General features: G+C 33.7%; 1 protein-coding gene across 1 annotated transcript in view; it reads right to left on the minus strand.

Moving 5' to 3' along the window:
- Window positions 1-27,302, minus strand: part of ADAMTS6 (ADAM metallopeptidase with thrombospondin type 1 motif 6) — a gene marked incomplete at its 5' end in the record, with an annotated part of 134,084 nt that overhangs the window by 47,251 nt on the left and 59,531 nt on the right. The window contains 3 exons of the mRNA XM_064736453.1: window positions 1,866-1,973; window positions 11,875-12,016; window positions 21,055-21,201. Coding sequence (XP_064592523.1) covers window positions 1,866-1,973; window positions 11,875-12,016; window positions 21,055-21,201 — 397 coding nt within the window. The remainder of the gene's footprint in view (window positions 1-1,865; window positions 1,974-11,874; window positions 12,017-21,054; window positions 21,202-27,302) is intronic.

A 27,302-nucleotide genomic window follows, 5' to 3' on the forward strand; every position in this document is an offset into this window, starting at 1 on the left:
AATAATAATAATAATAATAATAATAACAACAACAGCAATAATAATAGTACACTAAGAATGTGTTACAGCACAGTAACCTATTTATTTCACATTACTCTTTTGGAAAGGAAATTACATATTTGGAAAGAGCTCATGATTTCTGGTTTATTGTTACCAGGAGCTATTAATTTACAGAAAGGTTTTTGGATACAGTTTATAGACACAATTCTCTGCTGTTAACAGGCATATTTGGTTAACAGGTTTATCTTTGTAAAATGGTATGGATTCTCTCACTTCCCTCTAAAATCTCACAATGGAACAAAATACTGGTGGCTGGAAAAAGATGTTTGGCAGAGAGCAAACTGATTAAAACTTTTTGACAAGGGAATAGATCCACAGTGTCTAAAAGAATCTCAACTTGTAGTCTCATGGTTCAAAAACATAAATTGAGGTAAATTACTCTTTGTCATCAAAAAGGAGGGTGGTTCCAAAATAAACCTAGACTGCTGATTTAAGAGCAGGGCTTCTAACATTTTCTATTACTCTAATATTGGGTAACATTTTTGGAAAAACTGTGAACATCCCTCTATTTTTATTGGCTAACTCTATTCACTCTATGTTTTAAAACTATCAGTTCAATAAATTTATTTAACATGGTTTACCAATATTTCCAAACCCAGCATGGAAAAGCCATCAGGAAAATACCAGGTCATGGGCCCTGAATGAAGCCGTCAACATGCATTAATAAACTGTGACAGCTGCCCAAAAGCCTTCATTCTTGTTGTTTAAACATCAGATTGCAAGTCAAAATGCACTGTTATCTTTGTTGAAACCAGTTCAGCTAGTATGACAAAAGTCAGAGTGAGAATAGATGTTCAGAAAAAAAATCCAGTCTGGATCACTGAATCTCATGAACAGATGCAACCACTCTCAGAAAGAGACTGGAAGTGGTTTAATGTAACAAACTCTCTTCACTTTGTACAAACCTGCATAAAATAGATTATCTTGAAAAAAGGTACCTAGAAAGCATTTTTTCCTCCCTAGTATGTATCTTTAATATAAATTAAAATATTTTTCTCTCCTTTTCAAGATCTGTATAGATTTTGTCTTCTAATATTCTTGTCTGAAACTACTGATATATAGAGATTGTTTTAAAATCAAAATTCTCATATTCAGACAGATATTGTAGTGCTAAATGTATCTATTGCAACACCATCTTTCTGTACTTTTCTGTTAGGTAGAAGAGTTTATCTGACTCTACATCAAAGTCTGTTAAGCCAAACAGTTATGCAAGCATAACTGAATAATGAAAAAATAATTCAAAGTCAAAATAGAAAAGTCACTGGGAAATACAGGCTTTTATAAAATCCTTTTATGGAGTCATCCTTTTTTCTATATGCTTGTACGATTTGGTATATACAGGGAAAAACAAAATTCTTTTCCCTTCTAACAGAATTACATAGTTTAGACTCTAGATTATGTTGCACATTTTCAAAGTCCATGGCAGGTCATAAGTGTAACAATTCTTAATGGAGGAGTGGTATAAAATCAAATAAAGATTAAACTGGAAGAGGTTTTTTTTTTTTTAAATTACAAAAATTACTCAAAAAATACAGAAGAAACAGAACATGTTTTGGGGTTGTTTTTGATCCAGGCTCTAGAGTTTTACAGAAAGGAGAAATAATTTTATTAAATTGCACATATAAAATAATGGTGAAAAAATTCTGTAGAACACTTTCCATTACAATGTACACATATTATGATAAACTATGTTTTTGTTTGAACTGTTGTAATTGCTGTGAAATACTTTGACTTTCTAGTTCTTTTTTCTTGTAGTCTTTGAACAATAAATTCCTTCTTCAAACAATAAAACTTTTTGTACTCACCCCCTTTTCAATGCTCCCTGTTTGGCAAAGAGTACCTTCTGCTGCTGGAATGCTGTTGGTAACACAGCGGTTACTTTTGCTGAGGCACCAGAGCTCTCTACACACTTCCTAGGAAAGAAGGCAGAAGCAAGTTGATCAGAATAAAGGTCTAAAATTTCTTCCAGTCCTCATAAACACATGTACGCACAAACTTGTTTTGAACAGAGAGAATTAAGACGTCATCTGCAGAGAAACATCTAAAGATAGCTGTGATAGCTGCAATTTTACCTAAGAATACTCTGCCCAAAAAAATCATTCTGGAAGCATCAAAACTAGACAATAATATGTTTTTCACACCTGCAATGTAAGTAATGTTCTATAATTGCTTTTTTTCTTGACTTTTGCTAGGACTGGGCTTAGTATATTTTAGTGTTATAGAAGTAGTCTTCAGATGAGCTGTAGTGCCTCCATTAAGGCTGCTATCTGCCTCAAAACTACCTGCCAAAAAGGATACCAATAATCTTGAGATATGAAACAGCAACAATTATTTTTCTTTCCTTTATGTAAAAAGAAAGTTTTTGAGCTCAGACTAGTCACATTCCTCTTCTGCAACACTTGTTAAAGCAGTGCATGTTTAGTTAGAACTAACTAACCTACACACTAAAATATTTCCTTAAGGCTTTTTAGATTTGCAGCTGCTCTTTCATAAATGATTTATCCTATCCTATTTCCCTATGTTGTCAGTGTTAAACTAACTGAGATCTTCAAATAATCTTTTTGTTCCTACCATATTTTCTCATTTGGTTTTGCCCATTTATTAATTTAAATTAAGCCAGTTCTGCTGATATTGGAGATAAATTGTTAAAACTAGCAAAGGGTTGAAATTCATAGTGTGGGCATGATCCAAAATTGGGTGAACACCAGAAGTCTTCACAGTTGCTTCAGCTGCCCCGGGATTCAGCTCTGTACACATAAAAGAATGAAGAGATGTTTGCTTTTACAGTAAATTACCTACATAATAATATTTACTGCATTACTTTGGGATCTGTGCAAAAGTTCACAACTTCCTTACACATATTCTATATTTTAAAATATTTTTTTAATATTTGGAATATAACAAGATCTTTAAAATGATCTTATGATAATCCTTACTGTTTCATTTTACTTAACTGCTGCCTGAAGTAATAGTCTACAAAAAATCCTTGTATAGGTTCTATAGTGAAACTTGAAAGAAAAAGAAAGAGGAAAAGACAGTGTGAATGAATTAAAGTTATTGTCCACTCCCCTCCAGGTTCATTGTTTCACTGAGGTAATGAATAATTTATCTGGCACCTATATACCCTATATGATGTGTTCTTTACACATCAACAGGAACAACTGCTATGTTTTACCCCAAGATTCATATTTCTTGCACTGTATTGCATACAAAAATTTATTTATTTATACATTAATCTCTAGTGGCTGCAGCAACAGTTCAACAGTAGAATCTTTTCTTGACGAATGCAGAATTATTTACAAAGTTTAAAAACAGCTGGTGCCATTCTTGCAGGGATGTTAGTACAGTGTATTTAGTTTCATGATTGGCAGAAGCAAGGTATCTTCTGTACAGTCCATTAAAAAATAGACTATAGGAACGGTTTGAAATTAAACTGAATGAAAACTGGTGATTCCTGGACTTTCCATCTAATTTTTGACAATTAGGCCTAAGTTAATTAATCGTATTTAGTGTCTGACTCTATGAAAACTTAAAATTATTAAGCCTGTTTTGGGAGATTAACTGCCCCTTGTAAAAATCAACCTGTAGCCAATGCAGAACTTTTCAAATTAGTTTTCTTTCAAGAAAGACATGTAAGCAGTATAAATATTTATATAAAACTCTGAGCAAATTTGTTTTTTCTCACTCAGCTGAAAAATTTTCAAATTAAGATACACATAAGTAAATATACTAATTAAAATAAAACAGAGAAGTAACAGAAGATACATCACATACCTTCTTGAAAAATTTAGCTTAATTACAAATTTGACAGCAACCAACTAAGGTGCTAAAATTCAACACTAAATCAATTTCACATCTAAATCAACCATGAATCCAAACTTCAATACAGTACAGACTCCAAAATTAAAATGTAAAATTAATTATTTTCAGACACAGTATGTGGTCCTCCTGTAGTAATCCTGCCTTATTTCCATTAACTTTTAATTTACTTCCTCATTTTGATGAACAAAATGGATGTAATTTACTTGCTCATTGTTCACATGTGGTTTGTTAAATAAAAAAGAGTCAGACTGTGATAATTCTACTTGTGATCTTCTATTTTTTTAGATCTCACCAAGTTCAAATGTCTAAGTTAATAGCTGTTCTTACTCACAGAGTTTGCTCCAATGTTCTGAAAAGCAAAACACTGAACCGCATTAAGAAACAAAAGATTTTGAATAATCTGACATGGACAAAAGCAAAAAATCAGGTCTGGATAGTAGTCTGGAGTTTTAAAACATCTATGTTCCAGGATTATTTGAATCTAGAATTCTGGGTTTCACTCCAGAGTTTATGCGCAGAATCCCCCTTCTGCCATACCTACACAAGTATACCTTCTATACTTCACATAAGTGGAAGTAATAATTAATGTCTTTACCATTTGTCTCTACAAATGAGAGCATTTGACAACTTCCTTTCAATAGGATTCTTTCTATATATTTAGACTGCTCTGGTGCATTAGATTCTTCTAATTCACTGATCGAATATCAGCCTGACATTTTAATTCAACAGTGTGAAATAATAAATACAGCACTCCAAAACTATTTTAGTCATTCGTCTGTTTACCAGAAGATAATAAGCAGGTCAACTCACCTCTCTACTTCACAAAATGAAAAAAACATTTATTCCTAAATTGTTTTGAGAAGCAGCACATCAAAACTAGATGTTATTACTGACATATTCTGATAGTCCTTTTTCAGATGGTAATTTCAACAGGAATTTATCTCAGTAAATCCCTAAAGACAAAATGATAGTGTTGAAAAATTACTATGGCTTTATCATACTACTAATGTGTGAGCAGAAACCTCTACTTAAATCAGAAAGGAGTTCTGTTTGAGACAGATATACAATAGCCTAAAATCACCAGAATATTTCCTCACAGAGAAACTATTCAAAGCACCAAAGATCCACAAAAATAACAATGTATCAATTTGTAGATGTAATTTATATTAAACACAAGAAATGAAAGGATTTTTGTAATATCTTTTAAAGATAGCCGAATTTAAGATACTGTTTATTTTTCCCCACTGTACTGCATTTAAAAGAAAACATAGACTCTGAAGTATACTCTCCATCACCCTGTACATTAAATGAAAGATAACATTAATAGCCATTTGAAAACAAATGAGATACCTAACAAGAAGTAAAAAATCCATCTGTGTTATTTGATTAAATGAAGATGGAATTAGACCAGGTGTTCCTATGTCTAAGTCTTTATTTTCAACTCACCTTGGAAAGTTAAACAAAGCAGTTCTGACTAAGATTCATAAAGCTTTCTCTTCTCCAGCTCAACCCCATGAACACTATACCTGCTCCTACTTTAGTCTCTGACAAAAGCTATTTCCTTACTACTACCATTATCTGTAACACCTCTAACCAATGGTTTTTAATAAGCTGGCCATACAAGAAACTGCCCTGAAAAAGTCAGGCCCAAAATAACTAATAGAAAGTATAGTGCTTTTTTTCCACACACACACATGCACCCAGGCACACAAACACACGCACCCACCCACACCCACCCACTAACAGGTGACCCTTTTAGGGTAGTCTTTTCTTCCTCAGAAAAGGATGAAGCTAATGTGTATTTGGCCAACATTATATTTGTTTGAATAATTCAATGAAACTAAGAGAAAGGAGCATAATCTGAAAATTAAAAAATGACTTGAAAGTCAGTCTCCAAACTTCTGGATTTAGAAACTACTGATTTGTAAAGTAAACAAGGGAAAAGTTTTAAAAATCCAGGAAACATAAACTGAAGCTGAGGCCTTTCACAAGATCAAGACAAGATAGATGACAACCTGTAACGGTGTATCTTAGGGTTCCATGACTTCAGTTTGGAATTCGGATGCTTGTATTTGCAGTAAATTAAACAAAGCTGAACCCATCTAGAGAAAAAAACACAGCAAATCAAATTACCTTCATTTTGCCTAAGTATTATAAATGATGGAGCCTCTTTCTGTTGCATCATGCAGAGTTACATATAGTCATTTCAAATTATGCAACATCTAAGCATCCTATATCATAATCATCATAAATTGTTATAATACAGCACAATGAAAACTCAGTAATATGAGCAAAGATCAAACTGCTGTGCTGTTCTTGTTTCCAAAACTAATGAAAGCTTCCAACAAAAGTTAGTAGTCCAGCCTATAAAATTAAAATTTAAAAAATGATGGGAAATACATTCACAAGGCATATTAAATTATGATAATTTGGGAAGTTCACTTTTTGCTCATAAAATTTTAAAAATCCTAAATAGGTTTGTCTGTTACTTCAGCATGTTTATTTATAATATGCTGCACCTCTTGATGAGCATTTGCTAAAAGAAAGCATAAAAACAATTAGCTTGAATTGCAATTCAGACCTGAAAATCATCAACAGAGTATTTTCAGGCTCACTGCTGAAATGAAGATGACAACTTGACTAAAACTAGAAGACCCTAATTAATAAGTGAACTTCAGAAGGTTCAAAGTTTTATCCAGATAAGAACCCAGAAGTTACCATTTTAGTGCTTCACTACCAAAAGCTCATTAAGTGGTGAATCACACCAAAGATTGTGAAATAGAATACAAAATTTATGCCCCACCTTGTATTATGTTTCCAACATGCTTTAAGAAACATTGGGTGCCTATGTGAACCTTAAGGAAACTAAAGGAACCCTACAAGGTCCCCTCCAAGTACCATCTTGCCTTTCAAACCCATGCAACTTATCCATCTTTATTCAAACAACATTCTGGTATCTGGAATCTCATCCATTATTGCTTCTGTGATCATCTAATGCATTTCTCCTGTTCTCATCATCAGCTTCTCTTTGCACTTTCTTAACAGCATTCATAAGAGGCAGGCACATTGGTGTTGGAATCTATGTCTCTAAGAGAGACAAAGAGAAAAACAAAGACAGAAAGGAAGGAAAAAGAGGGGGGTTTGAAGACAAGATAGTCATAATGAAGAAAAAAGGGGGACTGCAGGAACTCGTTTGAAAAAGAATGCAGAACTGCTTTAGGTTCCTGAAAGAGGAAAACTTCTGGGACTTCCCTTGTCTATACACACCATAAACTTCGAAAAAAGAGGGAAAAAAATTTCATTTCATTTCAACCCAATCCTGTAAGTCCTTACACAAGAAAAGCTTGAAACTTTAATCATTTGCAATGCTGAAGGTCTGCACAACAGCAGCAAGAGTTCTTTCAACTGACTAGAACAAAAAAATAAAAAGGTTGACAAAAATGACAGAGTATGATACCAGTATCCTCAATTCCTCTCTTTGCTTACATATACTTTTCACATCACTTTGTGAGCAATGCAAAATAAATCCAGCTGATGAAACTACATATGCTCAGCTAACAAGCATAAGGGCAACTTAGTTATGGTATGATATATGAAACTGGGGTCAAAAAAGGTACTTTACAGAAAGTTATTATTATGCCGAAATTCAACTAAATGCATGATCCTAAGCATAGTATCAACAGTGAGGGAACAAAAGGAAAACAGTAGCTTTGGTGCAAAGATACAACAAAGATGCCTTTCCTTGTGAAAGATCACCAGCTTCCAGAATCTGCTTCTCTTCCTATAAAACCCCTACCTCAAGCTCAATGCTACTGTTCTTCATTTAACTGGAATAAACCACATCCATATTTCAAGAGAAAAGTGACAATTTAATTAATGAACGTTAAAATTTGTATCACCCAATCACTAGGGTCAATTGCAATTCAGGTTTCTTGGCCTAGTGGAAATTTTAGAACTATATAGTAACATATTTAGCCTCCTGGATTTTAAAGTCAGCTGATCAATACCGGTAGAAAGGCATAAAATGCAAGAAAAATATACTAAATAATTGTAAGCTACTATCTCTGAAACCCTGCTGCTAGCAGCCAGCAGCTTCACAGATTGTAAAATGCAACACAGCAATATCAACCATATGCATAAAGTATTAACTGCTTTTAAAATGTCTGAGGTTTTAGCCTCTCTCCTAAAAATGTAGGGACCAGCTCTAAAGCACAGCATTATTTTGAACCGCAAAATCAGTAAGTTAGGCATTTTTCAGGTATTATTTAAACTCATAAAGCAGAGAAATCAAAAGACAAGACTGGAATTCTTTCCTGAGTTAACCCAGGGACAGCCAACAGCCAACTGTTACTCAGCAGATGCTCAAAAGTTAAGGCGATCAGAAGTCAAAGAAAAAGTTTCCCTTACAATCACCTAAACCAAATGACTAAAAAGGAGGTTCTGAACTATTAGTGGAACTAAAACACAAACAGGGCAGAGAATTGACACACATCTGACAATCAGCAGAAGAAAATCCACACTGCATCATCCTAGAAGATGTAGGTTATCCAGCGGTTACTAGTTACTACATAACTGAAGAGGAACTAGCACTGCTTCTAACAACCTCAAAACTTTCCACTGCAGTGAATTCAATAAGATACCTGAAAGCATGTATTGTCTTTAGGAAAAAGCTATACATCAGTATTGAATGGCGCAATTTCCACCATTCGGATTTGGATCACTGTAAGCCAAAAATTTAACATTTTCCTGAGTGTGAAAATATACCATAAAAATGAAATATTTTGAATAGATTGAGCCATTGCCTTTCACTTTTATATTCAAAATACCCATTTCTTCACCTAAATTCTGAAACATTTTCCCTGTATCAAAAGGGACACAATACAGTACATAGATCAGTACAATATAGTATAGTATAAAGAACAATGCACATGTAACACTAGAAAGAGCAGTGTCTACTTGGTAAAATACAGCTTTATTTTTTTCAGCTCAAACAGCTAAGACATCACCTTGACTTCTTGTCTCACTTAATACGCCGAACAACACAGAGAAATCTGACCAATAGCTGCAGTGCTTTTGCTACAAGAGTTCTGTCTGAATGCAACTAAACAGTTTTATTAGGAGTAGTCCTCAAAACAGTACCAAAACTGAAGAGCTCCCTTTTATGCCAGATTGTCCCCTCACCAGTAAACAAACACACACAAAAGCAGAAACTTGAAGTCCCTTTAGTAATTGAGTTCTGATGCTTTACTTGGGCAAACATCTCTCATGTTATTTAACTTCACATTCCTAAGTAAGAACAGCTCCAACTTTAACAGTGAAAAATTCATTGCAGAATGATGACAGGATATATGATCTAAAGCAACAGTTTAACTTAACACCCAGAGGAAGCAGATGAGGAAATTAGGGAGAAAAGGCAAGAAACACAGACTAGCATTAAAGCTACATGGTTGAAAGAAGTACTTTTTCTAAAGATGAGAAAATTGTGGCAGAATTCCTAAGCAGAAAGAATGTGAAGATTTTCTAAGTTATTTTAAAAACACCAATTATATCAACAGGTTCATCACAGGCCACAGATGATTTTCTGCATGCATGTATTTTGATTTGAGAGTTCAAATGTGTCTCTTGCCATGGCTTGCCACTAAAAACCAGTAAAGAACATGAGCAAGAGAAAAATGCAAGCAGTTTTCTGTGAGACTTGGAATTTATTTCCTATTGGGTCATGAAACTCCCTGTTGGAAAACCCGCTCTCTACCTTTTTTTATAAGATGTTTTAAATAAAAAGGGCTAAAAGAAACATTTCAAAGGAGCTGGTATATGAACTACATTCACGGTAAATAGGTGGTTTTTGCTGTCATCTTCCATTATAGTTGCACATGTGTCAGTTCGAAAAAGATCTATGAACTATTAATGGCATCTTCATTGAATAGTACATTGAGAAGAAATAGCCAAAGCACTGACTGTTTACTTTTGATAATAAGAGAGTTGAGCAGAGTATTCAATTTAGCTTCTCCTGGGATTTAGACCCAGTTTCACTCTTCAGTCCCGAAACCCTTTCATACATAAAGAAATCTTTTCTAACTAGGTTATTTTCTGCACTAACTAGGTTATTATTTGCACTACAATCTCCCAAAAGCTGTTTCCCCCCGCTTCAAAATTATCACTTCAAATCTCGAAAATATTAATCACCATGGTCACCTTGAAAGAGCATTACGGCCGTGGCAGATAATATTTTAAATGTATATACTATTTTAAATTCATATTATATCTTACAATGGATACTACCAGACTTCTACAATAACTTATATATTAATAGATGCAGTTTGAATCCTGTGATCAAAACAGTGTGGTTATTTTCTGAGACACTTGGAAGTTATGTTCATGTTGATGGCATACTGATGGAACACCTCACCCTATATCAATTCAGAGGTCTGGTAATGAAGACATAGCTTCACTTCATGAAGACAGTGCCTCAATTAAGTGTCAACATATTTTCCATAAATCTTAGGGAATCCCAAAAAAAAGTTAAAAAAAAAAAAGAAAGCAGAACGCAAAAAGCAAAGATAACCTATATGTCTCCATTACTTCCAGTTATTTCTGGTTTAGAAACTGGTTTAAGAAAGAAAATGCACTGTACAGTATGATCATCACAACAATGGTTACACAGTTTAACAATGTTTAAAAAACCCTACAAATACGTGGAAAAGCCAGGTTTTGCACATTATGAACTTTCCAGTTTAATTTAGAATGCAATATGTCTCCAAAAACTGTGCTATAAATCACAGATTAAATAGATGCAGATTTCCCTAGTCTGCAAATAAAAGATTGTGGTGAAAATTTGTAAGGAAAAAAGAAAAATAAAATGGTATCATTTAGATGAAGAGACAGGAAATAGGGCCATTAAGAATAGTGATGGGAAGTGAGAACCTAAAGAGGAACAATAAAGGCCAAAAGAGGGATGATGAGGAATCAGAAGACTCAGAGCTAGTTAGCCAGCTACATAGTTCTTAGAGCCTTTCCAAAATGCAAACTGCCAAAGAGGCATCCCAAATAATATTGTATTTATCACCCCAGAAATATTAAAAATGGAATTTCTTGTTTTATTTCATTATTTTATCTGAATAATCTAAAAATTTTAAATTATTAAAACTATTTACTTTTAAACCATAAGATAAGTTCTCAATGTTTACTTGGTGTGCTCTCAGCTGATTATTTCATAACAAGCATAGCAGAATGCTTTTTTGCCTTTAACTGCATACTTTTGGCTGGAAGATTTTAAGTAAATATTTGTAACACAATGACCTACATGTGAAGGTTTTTATTTCTACTGTAAATTTATTTACTTTAATTATTGCAGACTGGTACTTGCAGCCAAATCTTTGCTAGTACTTTGCTACTCAGTATTTTATCCAGCTATCTAGCTTCATGTTCAACTATTTCCAGAACCATAATTCATCTTTCAAAATAGATATCTGAATAATGTGAGATGCAATAGACTCAATGTCAGGGGAAAAACAAACAAACAAGCAAACAAACAAACAAGAAAATAAAATCATATCTGATAAATTAATACAAGTACAAAAGGAGCTCCAAAATGTCGCTTTATATGGAAAAATTAAAGCCAAAAAAACAGACTTCACATTTCAAGATTAATACAATATAAACCTGATCTCAATCTAGTGAAATCAGTGAAAATTCTCAATTACACTTAACAAGGATTGGGCTCGAGTGTTCTGGGCTCTTTTCCTCCCTACAATTAAAGAACAGCTTACCCAGCTCATCGTTCCCCACATTTAGTGTACAGCACATACAAAGGGCTCAAGCAAAAGATGCAGCATAAGGATTAAAATTAACCCTTTGCTTATAAATGATGGCACTGCACATGCTATTGGAAATCTGCAGCTCACTACTACAGCTAACTACAGATTTATGCTACAAAGGAATATATACAAATGACTAAGCAGAACACTCAGCATAAGGATTAAGACTTCTTACCCCATATTTACATTGGCGGGATGTTGCTCCATACTGGAAGCGACACTGTTCATCAGCATCATACACCTGACCTGGGGCCACAGCTGGATAAAGAAAGTCACGCTTGGGAGGCTCATTATCAAGGCAAGTACCACGGCCCGAACTGTTCAACATAAAGGACCAAATCAATTAGGAATTCTACTGACTGCAAATCACAGTAATGATATTATGTATCTAGGTATTACTTTTAACAGTGCTGGGTGTGAAACAAATATGATTGCAATAAACAGACACTAAGAAGGTACACCCATATAAACAAGAGAAAATATTTAGACGGAATTAGGAAGTTAAAATAATTTTTCATCATTATTATTTTTAAAAATGCTTATTTTAGATTGTGAAATAATTTTATATATTAACCTTTTTAAAAGTGTGATAATTTCTGAGCCACACAAGACTGATTTTCATTTTTGGTTTAGGATTCCTATTTGTTTTCACTGAAGAACAACTACATTTAGTCATAGAATGAAAAAAAACCAAATCAAGCAAATGCAAGAAATTCAGTTTACAATTTGAAATTACCCTTCTGATCCTTCAAACAGCAAAATATAATCTTATAGATAGAAGTAGCTCAACTAGTTTTTGTAAAACTAAAACACATTCAAGTTTCAACATGACAAAATGTTTATCGGATCAGGTCCTTAACATGCAAGCTTTTCTTCCATTCGAGGGAAGAAAATGGTTACGGAGGTAAAAATTCTGCAGGAACTTCAAGTTTACCTATACTACGATAGTGAAAAAAAATTGTATGGGTCCAAGATCTTTTTTTACTGTACTAATAGTTAGTCCTAAAAAATTCATGTTGGAACCAAAAGAATCATCTTTGCAAACTTCAATATTTTCTTCTTTTTATATTCACTGTTTTGTTCAGTGGTTGATGATTTTTTCCCAAAAAATGCCCATATTCAACCACAATATTTTAGTGTAGTGGAATAAATGACAAAGAAAGCCAAAACCAGACTGAGCTCTGTTTAGAAAACTTTGTACTTTGCTAAATACAATTATTCAGTTTTATTGGGTCAGTGTGCATAAAAGAGGACAGATGCTTTTTTACTTTCATTTCACATGTGAATAAGTGAGGATTTTCAAAGAATTCTTATGGCAACACTTAAAATTTTTTTCCGACATTCCTACCAATTTTGCCAGCACTTATGTTCTGTTTTTTTCCAAATCTTTTCCATGCACCTTGCCAAAGGAACGTAATTTCAGAAGTGAATGTTCTACACTGTTTTTTGGAGATCTCAAATTTTCTATACTTTTCATCTGCAGATAAAAAAAGAGCAAAAAGTGTCCTTTAACTACACATTTTATGTTCTTATTTTAAATCTATTGTGATCAAGTCTTCGAAATACTAGAAAAGATCCTTTGGAGAAATGAAGAAACAACCTCTGCCAACCTTTAGAAGGTGGCAAATAGCAACTAATGCAAGAACCAGGTAAATACTGGAAAAAATACAGTATTTGATGACAAATTCCAAGGATTTTGGTGTGATTCACCTGCATGCCTGCACACACACCACACCCACGCATCCACTCGGTTGAAATCTACTTTTAAAATATCAACTGTGTGGTTCTGGCATAAAAAAATCATGTACTTTCCCCTTTACCTCATGTAATTGCTGCAAGTAAATATATTTTCTAGCAGCAGAAATTGGGAAAATATACTTCAACCTTTTAAAATATGTCAGTGTTGTATTTTGCATATATGAGGAATGCATGTTAATAATTCCAATATTAAAAGAACTGATATACAGCTGATTTTTCCACATCTGGACTGAACTACAGATAGCATCTTTCCTTAAACAAGCAGTGAGAAGTTTAGCATTTGGCACAGCTTGAGCTAGTATTGCCATATAATGGGAACATTTCCATAGATTCCAATACTGTAGATTAAAAGATGACTGTAAACTGCTATCTTGTAAACAGACAGCTGAGGGCACAGCATTTGAAAAAACCTCATTACCTTTGGTGACTTCCCTCCACAGGCATATGTACCCCTGCCCAAATTAGATTACAGAACCCATTCTAAGTCTTTAAATTTGTAAATTCAAATCTACAAGACATACAATGGCAGAAAAGCAAGTCATAAATCCTTGCATTGAATACAAAAATATGACTCTTCTGCTCTAATTACCAGATCTGCAGCATAATGAAAAATTGTTGTAGTAATTGAGAAAAGTACTACTGAGAAGTTGTTCCCTTACTAGCTACATTATATCACGACCTCTAGACTGAAAATTTATTTCTGACTTTCCCTCTGCTTCAGTTCTATTATTTATCTCAAGCAGTTGAGCAAAATGACCCTTGATACTGCATTGCAGGAACTGAAGTATCGTGGAAAAGAAATGGCATGGTCTTTATAAACACATTAATAAAACCAGAGACTTTCCATTGGTAATGAAAGGTCTGACCAAAGCTGTGCAAAGAATGAATACAGGCTGAGGATCATTTAACCTTTCCAGAAAACTTTTACAGGACTTGGGAATGGTCCAATACTCTTGTGCTCTTGTGTGTATGTCCCTGTTCTCTCTTTCTTTGTTCCATCAAAGCAAAGCCCAGATACTTGAGAAAAAAAATTATGTTAAATCTAGGGGAATGAACCAAAAGGGTCCAAGAAGATTCATGGTTTTGGAGAACTTTATAAACAGAGATCTAATAGTTATTATCAGTCAGGCATATAAAAGTGTAGATGTAAAAAAGGATTGGAAAGAATGCCCCAATTTTTAGAAAATTTCTACTTATAATTGCTTTTATGCTATGTGATTTTTATCTTCTACTTTATCAGGTACTATATACACCAAGTCAAAAAATCTACAGGATATCAGGGCAGAGCATTTGCATTTTTGAACATGGCGTGGATAAATCTTTAATGTCTACAACAGAAACAAGATGATCTCGAACTGACCATTACATTCTATTACTCTACAAGGTACTAATAGTACTCACAGTTTTTCTCATTTTCCTAACTTTGGGTTAATTTTGTGAAGTTTTATGGGACATACTGGGACTTGTTTCAATTACAAAATAGCTAAGCTTGATGTCATTTCAGCCCAGTATTCCAGTGTAGTGTCTCCAGAGATCATTTTAAAACACTCTACAATATAATTTAAACTTTTTTTTTTTGTATTTTAATATCACATGACAGCAAATTACTCTTCTGTTTGAAAGGATAACAAGGATACTAGAACATTCTAGGAAAGCTTAAGAGTTCAGGCTGTGATCACTACTAACTGATCAACCAAATTAATATCAACCAGGGATTCAATCTTTACAGACTGAATACAAAACTCAGGATCACCACCTCAGCACAGATGTCACAGTTGCATTCAAGACCAATAAAAAGAAAAAGCAAAAATCATGGATGTAGATCTCTCAGGGTTTATGTTCCTATTACAGTATCTATTCCCAAATATTCCCACTTACATAGTATAACCCAACTCCTTCAATGGCTGAAGAAAATATCCCAGAACACCGGCTCTGAAAATTGGTTTTGAATGTCACCCAATGACTTCATTCATAATAATTATGTGGACTATAATGCAAGCTACACTTAATGATCACAAATTAAATGTAATATTTGTGAATACCTGTTATAGCTAAACAATGATACACATAAATACATAAACTGCTATCATACATAATGTCTTATTTAATTCTGATCCCAAATTAGTAATAAAATATGAAAAAAGTAACAGTAAAAATTATTAACAAAAACAGAGAGCATTTTTACATATACATACCATTAATTATTTACATGCCAATATATCTGACTCCAAACAGAATCCTTACTTCATATTTATAAGTATAAATTGATCTCTTAGAAGCACTAGGTTACAGTTCTCTACAGGTTACAAAAGCTGCTTTACTTGACATTAATGGGTCAACTCTGCACATTGCTCAGTAGTCTACAGATCTAGGCATAAATATTTGTAGAATCTGGACATAAGTAACAGACTGAGATTTGGATTTGGTGTACTTTCAATTAAATCAAGCCAAATACAATTACTAAATAAAAACTTTCTTGAATGTTACGGAAATTCAGATTTACCTCTCACTCTTCTGATAAAATCTACTTCTTTCCATTCTTTTATGCCAAGGTTGGCTCTGTCTTAGTATCTGTTTCATACAAAAGACTCTGCAATTTTGCACAATCTTTTCATCACACTCAATGTTCCTTGGAGCTCCTTTGCTTGGAGGTAGTAATTTGCTGTTTCTTTAATGCATACTATCCCCCATACTTTCCTGTGTTCCAAAGCTAAATTTTATTCATCGGAATATCCAGCAGCTGTACAAGGAAGAATCTATTTGTTCATCTATCATAATCATCCTCCTACCAAAATCCAATTTTAAGAGTTCATGAGATACTAACATATAAAATACCGGACCAATCAATTATTTCATCAGATATTCTACAAATAAATTAATGGAAATCTGAGGCTGATTCTGCCCTTTACAATTTCCTTATATTTAAATAAATCAAAAGGTAGACAAAGAGTAACACTTGCAAAGTCAACACTCAAGGCCATACTGCTATCCCATAATTACAGAAACTCTTAGATCTTTTTATCAACTGAAGAGTCTTTCAAGTAAAACATAAGACTTTCAAAGTTTCAGAAATCTATACCAAAAGAGGGCACATTTTTTTTTATTTCATTGCCTGTTAGTAAAAAATAATTTAAATCTTAGTATAATTTAAAGAAAATAAGCAAATTATAATCCAAAATATAGGTCAACACATGCAAATTTTGTCCACTGATTTGTAGAACGAGATATTACATTTTTATAAGATTGATCTGATCTTATCTTTCAAAGCTATTCTTGGTTTATACTTTTTTTCAGAAGTTACTTTACATTTCTGGAGTATGAGGGAACTGGCCAGTGTGCCATAGATAATATAAGAGGTATATGTAGACATATCCTATATTTACCTTGCATATCCACTTGTACATTTAAGATTCTTGGGCAGATGATATCTGGACCAGAACACTGAATGATGGCTTTTTTTCTTTCCCTATATTGTCTGCATGGGCTTGCTTGGACCAAGATAGTTTTGGCTCCCTTCCAGAGTTAGAAAGTTGTAGTCTAAGATCTAAATGCTGCTGTATGGCAATCATAGACTGTCTCCAAGAATTTCCTGTGATAGATCTTAATGAAATAATTTAAGATTCTTGGTTCTCCTCTATCTTCAAAAGACAACCCTGCCTTTGAAAGACAGAGCTGGCCATCTTGCTTCTCTTAACTCCTCTCCTATTACTGGACAAGAAAAACAAACTATGATTCCAGAAATCACACCTTTTTTTATAACAAAATGTAGAAGTTATATATACACACACACATGTTGAACAGAATTAAATTCATACTAATTTTTTTTCGGCCACTAAAATTTCAGGCTTGGTTCTTTTCTCCTATGAATAGATATTACAGATTTCTGCTCATTTCACAGAAATCTCTGTCCCCTGAGACTGCCCTCCGAGCCTCCAATTCTCAGACAGTACTACAGTAATTAGTTCCATATAATGTTAGTGAAATTAAAGCCATTGCAAAGCACTTATGAACAATTCAGTTGATAAACTGAATTATGTCAATCTTTCACTGTACCTAAAAGCTTGATAGACAACAGCTATTTTAAGCTTGGCAGACAAGAGCTTTTATGTGCTTCAAGGAATGTTTTATCCAGAAAAAAAGTATTTCCTTTCGCCATTTCAGTATCTGTGCTGGTCGATCATCCTTGCTGAGAGTTTTGGTAGACCTATTAGCATTACAAGTTTGTTTTGTCTTATGTCAGCCTTTGAGCCATATTCATCCTTTTTCCAGCACTCCTGAAAAATAATTTGCTTTCCCAACTACTATCTGACTGAACCCTCCAGGTGATACTTCATGGCTACTACTCCGTGTAAAACTGCTGTAGCAAGCAGTGACCTGAGCTGGTAACTAGTAAATTCACATTAGCCTTCCTTACCATAAAATACTGTGAATGTGTAATGAAATTCTAACAAAACTCATTCCAGTTGCATTAACATGGTACCATGACAGTATGGCCCGAACGTGGGCAAAGGTCCAAAGATATACACTTAAAAGGTCTCACAGACCTGGTTTCTGCTTGGTTATCTGCATTTAATACCCTCAAGTCCTACCTGTCTTGTTACACACAGCTAAATGAATTCCAAACCAGCTTGGCCTCTAAAGATCTAAATCAGCATTTTTCTCACCCCTTGCTAAGTCATCAAGAAAAATTAAGGGGAAAAAAAAAATTTTCTGTGAGGATGCAGACTCTTCTAAAAGCAATCACAGATATGTTGCCACATGAAACTTGGTATTATTTTTTTGATTCTTGCTAACTGTTTACTACCTGCAACTGAAATATAGCTGCTCTCAGAGCTGCTCTGTCTTAATGAAAGGTGTGAATGGGTAAAAAGAGATTTTGGGTTCTGGCAGTTGTCCTGAAGGTATGTTTTACTCTAACAGATGCCTGTTGTCATTGAGATTGTATAAAATCTGGTGAGTAAACTAGAAACTAGAGAAACAAAGTAGTTTTAGAGACTATCTACCTTATGAAATAATAGTTTAAGGAAAAAACTATCAATTCATTTATAGGATATTAGATCCACAAACAAGAATAAGCACAGATTTATAATTAATAGATCATGTTTGAGAAATCTGACATTTTTGAAAACAGATTGCAGGATTAGTAGATGAAAGAAAAGTTATATTAAAGTTATATATAACACTGTATTCTATACAATAGAAAAATCTACAAAAATTGTGATGTGTAACATTATATGTGTCAAAGGTGGCTTTGAAAAAAAATAGCATCTTTATTCCAGATTACAAAAATACAGCTGAAGTACTATAAAAAATAATTTATCATTGAATCTCATATGCATAGGTTGTTGTTTTTCTCTAGTTGAAATATCACTTAGTAACTTCAGTAATGATTATTTTTGTGAAATTCATTTTTGGTAGTAATTTGAGTAGAGTTGCAAACAGTGACAATGATAGAGAAGTATCTCAAAAAACCTGAGGAGATTAGAACTATGGAAGCAGATTCAACAGAGTACTTCTGGCTTTATAGCAATACAATTACAATTTCACTGCCACCCCACAGATTTCAAAATTAAACACAAATCTACCTATGGAATGGTAAAGAATAATAGAGATGCTAACAGTAAATAATAAACTAAATCAATTAAAAAAAAAAGGGTAAAAATGCTCAAGATAAAAATGTTTTTAATTGGTACTAAAAATTCAAAAGACCACTGCATGCATCAGGCTAAAATTTGAAACTGTGCAGGAGCATTCTGAACAAATGTTCAGCTCTATTATATTTGCAGAATAACACACACACAGAATTTTATCATGTTCCTTTCCTTTAAATCCATAGATAAGAAATAACTTCTTCACTTTATGTTGAATTATGTCCTCATTAACAGTCAACTTATTGTCAGGACAACTATGGGATCAAAATTTAGTTTTTGGGCGAAAAGCAACAAATAGAAGTAAACAAGACAGAGAACAGCAGAAGTGTAACAAGAAGAACAAGCTCCCAAATACTACAAAGAAATACCTGAACAGTAAGCTTACAGTTAGAACTACAAAGCTGTGAAATAATCTCAGGAGATATATGAAAACCATATTCTTTTTCACAGTTAAAAAACTGGACTGCAATGACATTTTAGAAAGACTACTAATAGGAACAGCATTGAATTAACATAAGTAATTGGTAATTATAAAACAAAATAGCTATGTATATTTTTTTAAATAATGCTAGAGTTAAATTAATGCATACATATATATATATTTCCCCTTAGGAAATGAAATTATATTGTGAGAAATCTGTACCACACATATATGGTAAAGATGATTTACCCATTTACTGCTTTAGTTTAGACTAAAATATTCATCTTAAACATGCCAGTATATGAAACTGTGTAGGTGCAAGGTTCAGAGGTGTGATAAAAAATGCCTTAAACCTATTACAGTAACTGATGAGAAATTTTCTTCCTCTGAATAGCACCAATACTTAAATGTTAGTGTCTGCCCACTGACTCCACAGAAGTTCAAGCACCTTGACAGCCCAAGTCAGTGATTCCCTGCATCCTGTGGGAAACTACATTTGAACAAACCTAAAGGCTTGGGTATAGATGAGTCCCTTCAGAAAAGATACAGAAGACAGCATCTTATTCTGAAGTTAGATCCCTAAAAGAAAAGGAGATGTTAATTTCTTAGTAGCCTTACGGTTAGACAATTGACTGCTTAAAGTCCCTCTCTTAAAATACAGAAAGTGTCTGAATTTCTGAACAACCTGTATTTCTAAAGGGCATGATTGCACCAATGACACTGAAGCTGCCAACTAACTGTCATTTGCTTCCAATAAAGACTATCTTTCAGCATCTAAACAAATCTGCTAAGAATCTGTTCTCAGTGAACTCGTGGTTATATGTACTTGTCTTCAAAATTTAAAACACATACAAGTCTTCATTATGAATCATCAATAGATATAAATGTATATATTGATACATTTCTGTGAATGACATATTTTGATTGTCAGATTTTTTTCATACTGAAATTTTAGGTTGCAAACTACTTCTGGATAAAATCACCACAGAAGTAGAGGTTTTCAGAATTTTAAGGTACTAATATAAAGATCTATGCCATCCTCTTCCATAATCTTTATATTCTCGCCCATAGTACCAAAGAACACTGATAGGTAAAAACCCACAAGATTGCATGAAAAATATCTGACAAACGAAATGCAAAACAAACAGGGCTATGACCATCTTCCCTTCATTAGATTCCCTCACATTATGTATGCTAACAAAACATGATATCCATGGACAAATCCTGCCTGTTTTATTTCCCACTCTCAGATTAATGAAGTAATGAGGTATGATCAGAACTTCAGAATCTTTTGAGAAGATTAAAAGCAGTGGAGAACTGTTAAGGTGGTGAATGGAGCAAAAGAAGCTTTTGCCATTACACTGAAATAATGCCCTATGGAAATAAAGAGTTTTAAATGACTCACTGTATTTCTGTCTATTCATTATAAAAATGTAAACCATCAGAACAGGTCAGTATATTGCTACAACTGATCCCAAACGGTGTCAATTTTTTGGAAACTCATTTTTCTTGAGAGATTACTTACTCTAAAAAGCTGGTGATGTAATCCCGACTGCAAGCTGACCAGGAGAAAGGATTGGTGTTTGCAGTAATATGAGCTGCCATTAGCTTTGCTGCTTCATGACCTTTGGTCCCACAGGAATTGCCAATTCCATCATGATTCATACCAAAACTGCCCAAAAGAATAGGAGAGAAACAGCCCATTACTTTTCTACAGCATCATATATAGTTTAAAACATAATGTCACCTTTGCAGCAATCGTGTTGGACCTAAAAGAACACAGTGCAGGAGAACTCCTAAGTAGAGAGTCAGTTAAGTTCTGTTTAATTTATTCAGGTCTCATAAGACAGCACAATGACATAACCCTCTTGCCTTTTATGGATTTTTGGAAGCATTTTATTGGTTTACTAAAGCTTTTAAAGAAAACATAACAGTATTATTGCAAGACAAATACAGAGCACGCAAGCCTTTATTTGGTATGGTACCTGGATATGGAATATTTATTACAGTGCAGACTCTTGGATTAGTAAAAAATTACTAAGAATAGGTACTGTTGCTGTAACACAGTGCAATCAATGATAATTCAAGTAGAACATGGGTTTTGCAATTCCTAGGACCATCCTGTACAGACATTCCCTCTCTGTATCTACTCACAGAGGGACTTGAATCCCCCCCTGTTAGAGCTTTGCTTTGTTAAAGAAGGTCAAAATTAAGACAATTAAAAATCAGCAGAAAATAAAATAAGAAATCTCTGGATGGAACTTGGCCAAAAGAGATTTTCAGGAAAGAAATTAACTTTCAAGAAAAATTATATGACTCTAGTAAAAAAATATCTTAAAGAATCCTTATTCTTGTTATTATAAAACTCTACGTTCTTAGTCTTTGATCAATTTCCAGTCAATCACTTGGAGAGAAAAATTTCTTCCCTCAATTCTTATTTTTTAAAATATTAAGCTTTATTCAAATTTACTCCTTCTCAAAAGCTTACAAAATCAGAGGGGCAGATAGTGAGAGACACAGGAACTTCCCTGATAATGAGACAGAGAAGTAATTAAAACAGTGCCAAAACTGAGATTCTGAACTCCCAGAATCATACAGAGAAGTCTGTCTTTGAAGTCTTCTGTATGCTAAAAGGACTGACTCTGATTTCTTACTCATCATTCAGGAAAACAAATGGATTGAGGCACTCAGTTTTGATTTTCTGTTAACATTTAGGGCTGATGCAAGAACATACAAGAAGTAGTAGCAAAGAAACGGACCTTTTTTCAGATGAAAATACCACTTCATACCAGCTCATGCCACTTTATTCACTGAAATCAGTGCAGTTGTGTTATATTAATCTGAACATATTGCTCCAGATTGTGGTATAATGCCCCAAGAGTTTCATGTTACCCTGAATTTCAATATACTGAATACTATTTCACCTCTTCAGATGATCATAACAATCTACAAGTGAAAGGTGTTGGCAACCATTCCTTCCAAAAAAAAAGAACATCAGTGAAGGATGGATGATTCCTACAGGATCAGGAAGGACTTCATCATCAAAAATGCATGGCTGCCTCACCTATGGGATAAGTCCCTATGGAATAGATATTCTGCAGCAATGCCCGCATGTGTCTGGCTCAGTTCGTGGTATCTCACAAATGGAGAAGCCATATACTGTATTATACACTGCAAAAGTCTAACTGACACCTTAGACTATTATATAATCAAATAAAGGGTGTCCCTTGCTTATAAAAATATAGCTTTAATCAATTCATCTGAGAAATGTACATAATGCAATGAAACTTTCAGACCAGCGTTATTTCTTATGATCTTATCAAAATCCATTTGTATTAGGAGATGAAAGAATTTAGATGTCCTGTGCAACAAACTGAACCAGAATTTTACAATTAAAAACATGTTTTATTTACCTTTTCTCAGTGGCAATTATTTCCTAGACTTTAGGGTACTTCAAACAGAAACATTCATTCTTCAAATGTCTCTGTACCATTTCTGAAAACAGAGAACCTTATTTTTTAATAATCTCCATAAACTACTCTTTTATAGAAACTATTTGGATGATTCTTATATTCAGCTTATCTCTAGTTAACATATTCCATTTGTTAAAAATCTTACAGACTTCAGTTCTCTGGGAAATGAAATTTTTATCTTTTGGATGTATAAGTAAAAGAACAAACTTCATAGTTTAACAATCTTCCTTCTACCTGCTCTGCTTGTGAAAAAGACAGTTGGTGACAGTGGCAGTGATATGTCTGATAAAAAGCATGTCTGTGAATGGAAGTCATAATTTCTGATGCACATGGGAACTCAACCAATGCCTTTCCAATGAGCCTTACAAATATTCATTCTCCTAAATCATCCATCCCTTTTCAAGAAGGCTTTTCTACTTGTCCTTGCTTCTGAATTTAAGGGGAATGTGATCATGAGGTGCAGGTAACTTTTTCTGATGTTTGCAGAAGGGTTTTACAACTACTGTCATCATTTCCAAAGATGGTAGTGGCAGCATGTCATTACAGTCCAGTAACTTGCTCTCCTGTGGGCAGGATTGCAGATGGAAACACATTTCTGACTAAATTACCAGTTTTATTTCCACCAGAACAAGCTGGTCAGATTTGGCCATCATTACATTAAAACTATGTCTTTACAAAAGCATGCTTGCAATTGGATTGTCATGGAAAGGTAGGGAAGAAAGTAAGGAACATAAAATATTCTTTGTGGAGCCATTGTTATAATTTGCCTACCTTTTTCAATCTCACTAAAAAGACACAGACTTCTTCCTTTCATTGGCTTAAAAAGCCTGCCTAAAACTACCAGTATAATTTTGCAAGAACAGCCAGATGGGTGAGCAGAAACTGAAATCTCCTCAGCTGACACAGAAGTCATTCTATTAAGTTATCTTTCCCCCTGCCGTGTCAAGGTAAGATGTTTAACCCAGAAGCTCTTGCATTTTCATACATTAATGCTCCTCATTTCCAAGAGAGCACTTACAACACATTAAAGAATTGTGCAAAATAGGAACACTTAAGAATTTTAAAATTATAACTAAAACTCCCCTGCAAATTATCTCTAGTTTGTATGTTTCTTAAAAAATTCTAAAGCAGCACATCCTAGCAGTGCTCACTGCCTTGTTTCACTTACTAACATCTGTAACTAAATAATTTTTTTCCTTTGGCAATATGTTTTACATTATATCTGAAAAAATTATCTGAGGGAATTATTTGTAATAAGCATCCAACTTACGATCCAACCCCAAAAATCACAGGGGAGATAACTAGTGTCAGCTGCATTGAATAAAAGGGCAATAGATAAGCAGAGGCCCTGGAGTCTAAGCAGAGGGAAGGATGTGAATATAAACTTCTTGTCTAACCCTCCTTAATCTTGCAAGAAAACCATCACTGTAGGTAGGTCCCTACAGTTTCATTTGGTTACTGACATGTTTGGTAGCTCTAAACAATGATGATTATGGCTGCCAAAACACTTATTGCTGATACATATGAAATTACAGCAGTCATTTTTGTGAGACAGCCAGAATGCTTCTGTCCTTATGTATTACTCAGACACTTCAGATCCAGAAAAGACAGATCCACACTAATCTGAATGCATCTCCATATTCTTCACTGAGATCTATTTTGTATTCCACACACTTTATTAGCCACGAAGTTACTTCAAAAATAATTGGTTATTTCTCAACCAATTATCTCTGCTATCCAGCTGAAGTATTAATTATCTTCATATCAAACAATTTCTTAGCTTTCTTAGGGCTTGGAGGATTCGGAAAAGCACAGATTGTTTCATTTCTTTAAATACAATAGAGAATGTTAGGCTTTTTTGTTTCTTACCAATTCATGAGTTATATGAATTTGACCCTTCTTTTTTAAAGCAGTTTATGTTGCTCTGCCACTTAACAGCATTAGGAAGAAGAGTGCCAGACAGAGTTGTGAGTCGGGTGAGGGAAAAAAGTTACAGGAACACAAGCAAGAGAAATACTGTAAAGTCAAGCACTGGATCTTCCTGTCCATTATCTGAAGCTGATTTACAGCTCCAAAAAATACATACCCTCACAACACCGAATTGGCATCCTCCTCCTAAGAGAAAGAAAAGCAACTTACACCTAAAGAGGTTTGATGATACTAATCATCTGTACTAGGAGATGAACACACATGCTAAGAGTGAAATGGGCTATTTTCAAGTGAGTATCTTGACCCTAGGTACATTGCAAGTAATTACTCCAGTGTCTCACGCTGACCTAACATTCATGGAGATTGATGTAAAGGATAGAGAGGAGTCATAAAGTCTATCAGTGAAAAATACTTTAAAAGTTTCTAAAGTAAAGCTCTGCCACAGTGTGGGCATACTTGTCAAGTATTCTTGTATTTGACAGAAGACCTAAATAGTGAATCATAATATGCTTGGAGAAACTGAGTTTATTATATTAGAGCCCAAAATTTTCAGAAAATTTGTATTTAAGCAATTTGCCATTGTATTGTACTTATTTTCGTAATAGTTTAGAAAGTGTAATTTAAATCTATATATGTATTTCATATAGCTTAGAATGTCTATTTAGGGCCTACATTGAAAAATTAGAACTGTTAGCTTCGCTACTTCTGTAAATATAGGCATGGCTTTAAATATGCCTTCTCTTAGTGTCAGTAGAAAATACACGAGGGAAGAAAGGGAAAACTACCATGTTTCAACATTATTTTGTTCAGCAAAAGTGGGTGAATCTGAACATAAACTACTATTAAAGAATAGTAGAATTTTTTTCCCTTCAATATCAGAGCTATGAGCTACTCTGCTCATAGAGTAGCTATGAGCAGAACCAAGCACAATTTCTATGTGAACATGATAATTTTATTAATTATTCTTGTGTCTACTAAAAGTGAAATATTTGTCAGTTTTTATGATGTTATGGTAAATGTTGGGGACATTACAATCATCAGATTTTATGCTTTCCCAGTAAAAAAAGCAAGCACTTTTTCTTTACTCTTGTAAATATTTTCCCCATACTGTCTCTTAAAAGAGAATTTTCCTCTTCCCATGTAGCCCTCCATATAATTTTAGCCAATGTTATAAAAGTATTGGTTGTATCTACATAACAGCATGAAAATTAAAATTTACTGTTAAATGACATTACAAATGAAGGGAAAAATAATCAAAAAGTATTATTTTGAAAAATCAATTTTCTTAATTTTAGGATGCCAAACATTGATAGCATGTATTGAAACTACCTAACACTGCATATTCCTGAAGGGAGGAATAACAGTTAATTAGTTACTTCACTTTCTATTTCCATGTCTTAACATGGATTTTAACATTAACTACTGACTTCCTGCATTTGGACATCATTCTGAGGTTTGGAGTATCCCTAATGCTTTATTTTAAGCAATATGCAGTAATATGCAGTAATGCAGAATTTTAAACATGGGTGAAATATATTAGCGCCCTGAAAACTTAGGAAACAAACTAATTCAATAATAGGAGCTTTAAAAAAAGCATAGCTGTCATGAAATTCAACATAATTTTAGCACACTTCTATCATAATTTTTCCTACTTACTTCCTAAATATAGTTCTTCTCTCAGTTATGGATGATGACCAAACACCCCAACAAAAACAATTTTTATAAAGGAGCATCATTTAGTATTAAATAACAAATGAGACTCTTAAAAGCAGAGCATTTCTAAATTACTAAAAAACAATGCAATTCATTCAGAAACCTGAACTTTCTTACGGGGAAATGACAGACTTCTATGAGACTGTTACAAAAAAGCAGAGCATAAACTTCTCCTGGATTACACTGCCATAGCTTCACAGCCTTCATGGCACAACAGTAACATAAGTAAGGTTTGTATGCTACACAAAGCCAATAATGCAAATTAATCAGGTCTTTAGGCTGTAGGCCAAAATGGAAAGTATTTGCTCCAATCAGGAAGCAAACTTCTAAGATCAGATGTCCTTTGGAAATTCAAGATGCCCTGAAGGTTATGATAACCTTCCACTTCATCCCCATTTATTCTTGCACTTTTGTTAAGACCTGTGAAGTGCTACAATGTTCAGTTTCCTTGATAAAAATGCTTTGATGTTAGAAAAATTATTTTAGTATTGCAAATTCTGAACTTCAAATAGTATTTCAGATATGCAGAGAAAGACTTTTAAAGAATTTTTAAAGTCTTTTAGAAAGCCTTTTAAATAGAAAGGTATTTTAAATATAAACACATAACAGAATTGGGGGGTTTTGCCATTTGTTTATGACATTTTATTTTATATGCATA

The sequence above is a fragment of the Zonotrichia leucophrys genome, chromosome Z (assembly GCF_028769735.1).
Source record: "Zonotrichia leucophrys gambelii isolate GWCS_2022_RI chromosome Z, RI_Zleu_2.0, whole genome shotgun sequence".
Lineage (NCBI taxonomy): Eukaryota > Metazoa > Chordata > Aves > Passeriformes > Passerellidae > Zonotrichia > Zonotrichia leucophrys.